At 40.6% G+C, this 6,000-nt stretch overlaps 1 protein-coding gene across 1 annotated transcript in view; it reads right to left on the bottom strand.

Annotated features, from left to right (window-relative positions):
- Positions 1 to 649: 649 nt before the first annotated feature.
- LOC135513794 (kinase suppressor of Ras 2-like) overlaps positions 650 to 6,000 on the bottom strand; it is a 126,441-nt gene continuing 121,090 nt past the window's right edge. Inside the window, exons 21-23 of the mRNA XM_064936728.1 lie at positions 5,107 to 5,236; positions 3,828 to 3,961; positions 650 to 3,533 (exon numbers count right to left, since the gene is read on the bottom strand). Coding sequence (XP_064792800.1) covers positions 3,524 to 3,533; positions 3,828 to 3,961; positions 5,107 to 5,236 — 274 coding nt within the window. The 3' untranslated portion in view covers positions 650 to 3,523. The remainder of the gene's footprint in view (positions 3,534 to 3,827; positions 3,962 to 5,106; positions 5,237 to 6,000) is intronic.

Genomic DNA, 6,000 nt, shown 5'->3' with positions numbered 1-6,000 from the left:
TTTCGTAGAAGATGAGTGCAAATAAAGAGCTTCTGATGAATCTACCAGAGTCACTGAGCCATGGACCACAAGGCGTTGATAAATACAAGCTTTTGGAGCTATACTCTACAATACAAGGCTTGAATCAGAAAATAAACATCAACGCTTACGTAATATAGGAAGGTATATGGAGAAAAATAAATCTGAATGAACAAAAATATACGACAAAACCACAACAACACAATACATACATTCATAAAGTAATAAATCCTGTACACCAAAACTGCTGTAGTGAGTTCACATGGAATATTGATTTACGGCAACTGACGATAAAACGAAGTCTACAGTGCCTTGCAAAAGTATTCATCCCCCTAGGTGTTTTCCTATTTTGTTGCATTACAACCTGTAATTTAAATGGATTTTTATTTTTATTTCATGTAATGGACATACACAAAATAGTCCAAATTGGTGGAGTGAAATGAAAAAAATTACTTCTTTCAAAAAATAAATCAAAAATCAAAACTGAAAAGTGGTGCGTGCATATGTATTCACCCCCTTTGCTGTGAAGCCCCTAAATAAGATCTGGAGCAACCAATTACCTTATTAGTCACATAATTAGTTAAATAAAGTCCATCTGTGTGCAATCTAAGTGTCACATGATCTCACACTTGTTCTGAAAAGCCCCAGAGTCTGCAACACCACTAAGCAAGGGGCACCAACAAGCAAGTGGCACCATGAAGACCAATGAGCTCTCCAAACAGGTCAGGGACAAAGTTGTGGAGAACTATAGATCAGGGTTGAGTTATAAAAAAAATATCAGAGACTTTGAACATACCACGGAGCCCCATTAAATCCATTATTAAAAATTGGAAAGAATATGGCACCACAACAAACCTTCCAAGAGAGGGCTGCCCAACAAAACTCACGGACCAGGCAAGGAGGGCATTAATCAGAGGCAACAAAGAGACCAAAGATAACCCTGAAGGAGCTGCAAAGCTCCACAGCGGAGATTGGAGTATCTGTCCATAGGATCACTTTAAGCCGTACACTCCACAGAGCTGGGCTTTACGAAAGAGTGTCCAGAAAAAAGCCAATACTTAATGAAAGAAATAAGCAAACACGTTTTTTGTTCGCCAAAAGGCATGTGGGAGACTCTCCAAACATATGGAAGAAGATACTCTGGTCAGATGAGACTAAAATTGAGCTTTTTGTCCATCAAGGAAAACGCTATGTCTGGTGCAAACCCAACACCTCACATCACCCCGAGAACATCATCCCGACAGTGAAGCATGGCGGTGGCAGCATAATGGAGAGGTTTTTCATCGGCAGGGACAGGGAAACCGGTCAGAATATAAGAAATGATGGATTGTGCTAAATACAGGAAAATTCTTGAGGAAAACCTGTTTCAGTCTTCCAGAGATTTGAGATTGGGACGGAGGTTCACCTTCCAGCAGGACAATGACCCTAAGCATACTGCTAAAGCAACACTTGAGTGGTTTAAGGGGAAACATTTAAATGTATTGGCTTTGACTAGGCCATTCCCAGACCTCAATCCAATTGAGAATCTGTGCTATAACTTAAAGATTGCTGTACACCAATAGAACCCATCCAACTTGAATGAGCTGGAACAGGTTTGCCTTGAAGAATGAGCAAAAATCCCAGTGGCTAGATGTGCCAAGCTTATGGGGACATACCCCAAGAGACTTGCAGCTGTAATTGCTGCAAAAGGTGGCTCTACAAAGTATTGAATTTGGGGGATGTGAATAGTTATGCACACTCAAGTTTTCACAATTTTTTTGTCTAATTTCTTGTTTGTTTCATAAGAAAAAATATTTTGCATCTTCAAAGTGGTAGGCAAGTTGTGTAAATCAAATGATACAAACCCCCCAGAAATCCATTTGAATTCCAGGTTATAAGGCAACAAAACAGGTATAATGCCAAGGGGGTGAATACATTCACAAGCCACTGTACATTTTTCACTAAATGTTGATTGGTTTTTCTGTTGATTTGTTTTTTTTCCAGCACAATTAGTTATTTCTCTTCACGATTATACTGTGCAAATATAATATTACAATCATTCTCTTAAACATCGCTTTGAACATTTCCTTTTTTTTACAAAGCAGGCTGTATCGTCTCACTAACTGTTGTATTGGTTGGTGATCCTACGCTGACAACCGTTCCATCAGAAAATACCCCAGGGATCATATACTTACTGCAGAGCTGAAAGAGTCAACTTTGTATCGTAATAACGACAATAGATCCTTTGTAGTCCATTTCATGCACTTAAAAGTTGTAAACAGTACAAATATAAATGACCCACGTACAATATCTGATTTCCAGTAATTCCAAAATAGACAGATGTACTCCAAAAAAACAGCAGCAATTTGTTTGTATGCATTTCCAACATATTTGACTGTATAATATAGTGTTGTAGAAAGGGCTTTATACAGGATTGGATTGTCTGCATCTAAGCCATGGCTGTACAGAGCCCATGGCAGTAGCTTCACAGTTCTTACTGAGACACAATCTGACTGCACTCTAGCTTGCTTAGATTTCAAATATCGCTGTGAAATATATGATAGAAAAGGCCAGGTCATGGACAGAGTCATGTTACTAGATGGTGTCTGTTATGGTGTCTGTTCAGAAAGTGCTTATCAATTATAGGGCTGACAAATTCCTGAAGTGAATCGATTGTGTCATCATTAACGTACGTAGGTAGTGACCTTAGCGAGCTGGCTATACATCTCCTTTTTGTTTTTTGTTTTCCTTTTCTGCGTTAAAACATAAAAGTAACCACTATACACCTACTTGTCAGTGACAGCATTTGTCCAAGGTGTTGAAGCACATTTCTACTAAGTAATGAGATACATTTGAAGTGTCAGCGTTTTCACATTAGTGTGAGAGATTTCTAGTCAGTCAGTCTAGGTCTTCTACTGAATGACCCAGAGCTGAGAAAAAAGGCTGTTGTTCAAACATCTCGCACCCTATTTCCCATCTAGTGCACTACCTTTGACGTTTTTGACAGGTCCGTGTAGGGAATAGGATGCCATTTTTTTTTACGCATCCTCAACAGTGTTCACAGGCAATAATCAAAGCACAGAACAGTTTCCTACCAGTGGAGTCTTCACATTCAATAGTGAATAATGACTTTAAAATAAAGCTTTGAGACTAACATGTGGAGAACACAAACACAAGAGACCATGAGGTACACTGACAAATGACAAAAACAGTTGACAGACAGGAAATGGCAAAACAATTACTTAAAAATTTAAATTTCACAATTCATTACATAATTACATTCATTCTAAAAACTAGTTCATTCTGATGCATTTTCCGTACACAATGAAGTGAGACATGACACAAAAAAAACTCTAATTAAAACAAGTGACATTGAGAAAAATACATTCCAGAATAAAGAAACCAACCAACAAACTGAACAGGTCATTTGAGTAATGAAATAAAACACATCTTCCATGTGATTAAACAATAAACCCAAAATAGGAGTTCAGAGGACGTTGAGAAGTCTAGGCTCAGAGGGTCACGGTCAACTGCACCTACACACACACACACACACACACACACACACACACACACACACACACACACACACACACACACACACACACCATGAGGATACATAGTCTAGGCTCAGAGGGTCACAGTCAACTGCATCTACACACACACACACACACACACACACACACACACAGAGGGTCAGGTCAACACACACACACACACACACACACACACACACACACACACACACACACACACACACACACACACACACACACACACACACACACACACACACACACCATGAGGATACATAGTCTCATTTGACATACTCAGCTGACTTCCAGAAGTGCCCTGGGTGGGAAAGGCGGCGGTTCCGTTTTGGCAACTTTTCCAGCAGATCCACCAGCTTGGAGAAACTGGGCCTCTCTTCTTGCTCGAACGCCCAGCAGAAAAGCAGGATGTCCTAGGGAGGGAGATCCAGAACAGACCCCGTTTAGAGAGCCAGGCACACACAGGACAAACAGGAGAGAAAGAGACCTGCGTGGAGAACTGGACAAATGGACGAATGCCACCGGATTCAAATAACAGTATTTTTCCCTGTGAGAGATATTATTTGGTGAAGTGGTTCAGAAAACACAAATAACAAACAGCCAATTGAGGACAGGACAAAAAACAACAAAAAACATCCCAGACAGGTGTACAGGACTCTCATTCCATGTATGATGATGCTCATTCTGAACACCTGTAAATTGATATGCATGAGGATGCTCATTCTGAACACCTGTAAATTGATATGTATGAGGATGCTCATTCTGAACACCTGTAAATTGATATGTATGAGGATGCTCATTCTGAACACCTGTAAATTGATATGCATGAGGATGCTCATTCTGAACACCTGTAAATTGATATGTATGAGGATGCTCATTCTGAACACCTGTAAATTGATATGCATGAGGATGCTCATTCTGAACACCTGTAAATTGATATGTATGATGATGCTCATTCTGAACACCTGTAAATTGATATGTATGATGATGCTCATTCTGAACACCTATAAATTGATATGTATGATGATGCTCATTCTGAACACCTGTAAATTGATATGCATGAGGATGCTCTGTACACAGATCAGACCTGAAACAACCAGATGTGTGGAGTTTAGCTATGTGAAGAAAGTTAACACTGCACTACTATGAAGAACCCTACTCAGGAATATACGGTATCTTTACCCATGGACTTGTTATATGGTCACCTACAACTAGTGAGCAACTTCTACCTGCTCCCGAGTGGCACAGCGGTCTAAGGCACTGCATCAGTGCAAGAGAGGCCTTGCAAGTGCAAGACTGTCATTGTAAATAAGAATTTGTTCTTAACTGACTTGCGTAGTTAAATAAAGGATTTAAAAATAATAATAATAAATGAAGAGGTGTCACTACAGTCCCTGGAGTCCCACAGGGCGGTGCACAATTGGCCCAGCGTCGTCCGGTGTAGGCCGTCATTGTAAATAAGAAATTTTTTCTTAACTGACTTGCCTGGTTAAATAAAGGGTCAACGAAAAATAGTCAGTAGGTGTGGCACAGTTTGCTTTAAATGGGCAACACTCACCGATATCTCTTTGCCCATGCCGATCTGTGTGAGATTGGGTTTCATTCCGCTGCCCACCTGCCAGATGATAACTTCTGCTGGCTGGTTCTTATAAGGCCACTCACGTGCATGCAACTCGTACCAGATAGTGCTGCAGACAGACACAGCACAGGGGGGAATCAGTTGGGGGGGGGGGCAGATGTGTGAAATATCCCATGGTTTAGAAATGCAACATTATGATACCATCAATGACACGGCAGCATAGATTTCACTGTGCAGTGTCACGTTTCACAATTAATTGATTTGTTTTCCTATTGAGCACCTGCTCAGGGAGATTGGATGTGTGTATGTAATCTTTTCCTATTACGGTGAGATTATGACAAAATACAACAACAGACGTCCACACACAAGGGGTATCAAACCAGGTTGAATACCTCAACCTGCATCTCTATGCTGTATGTCTGTTGTGCTTGCCGGAATACATTGAAAAGCTATAGACGCTCCGACAATGAGTTTGACAGACCACACGGTTGCTACTGAGGAACTAACTTTATATCAAACCTGTTAGGTCCATCTAATACAGTATACTTCATCAACATCGTCACACTATCCTCTCTTTGCATTATGAGCAGCCATTTTCTCCACTGTCATGTCAACAACCAGGGATGAGTAGCATAAAAATAGCATTTGGCCAAGATAGAAAAAAAAAACACATGGAGAATTGCTGAATATGTACAACAGCTCTAGGGGTCACCTCTAGATAACACTAAGGCACCAACAGGCCAGATGGACACCAGCTGCGTCCCAAATGACACCCTATTCCCACAGGGCTCTGGTTAAAAGTAATGCACTATATAGGGAATAGCGTGCCATATGGGGCCCATCCAGTGTGTATGTGAGCACTGCGTCCCTTCC

Source organism: Oncorhynchus masou, chromosome 25 (assembly GCF_036934945.1).
Source record: "Oncorhynchus masou masou isolate Uvic2021 chromosome 25, UVic_Omas_1.1, whole genome shotgun sequence".
In the NCBI taxonomy this organism is placed as follows: domain Eukaryota; kingdom Metazoa; phylum Chordata; class Actinopteri; order Salmoniformes; family Salmonidae; genus Oncorhynchus; species Oncorhynchus masou.
This window is presented reverse-complemented; position numbering and strand designations above follow the sequence as displayed.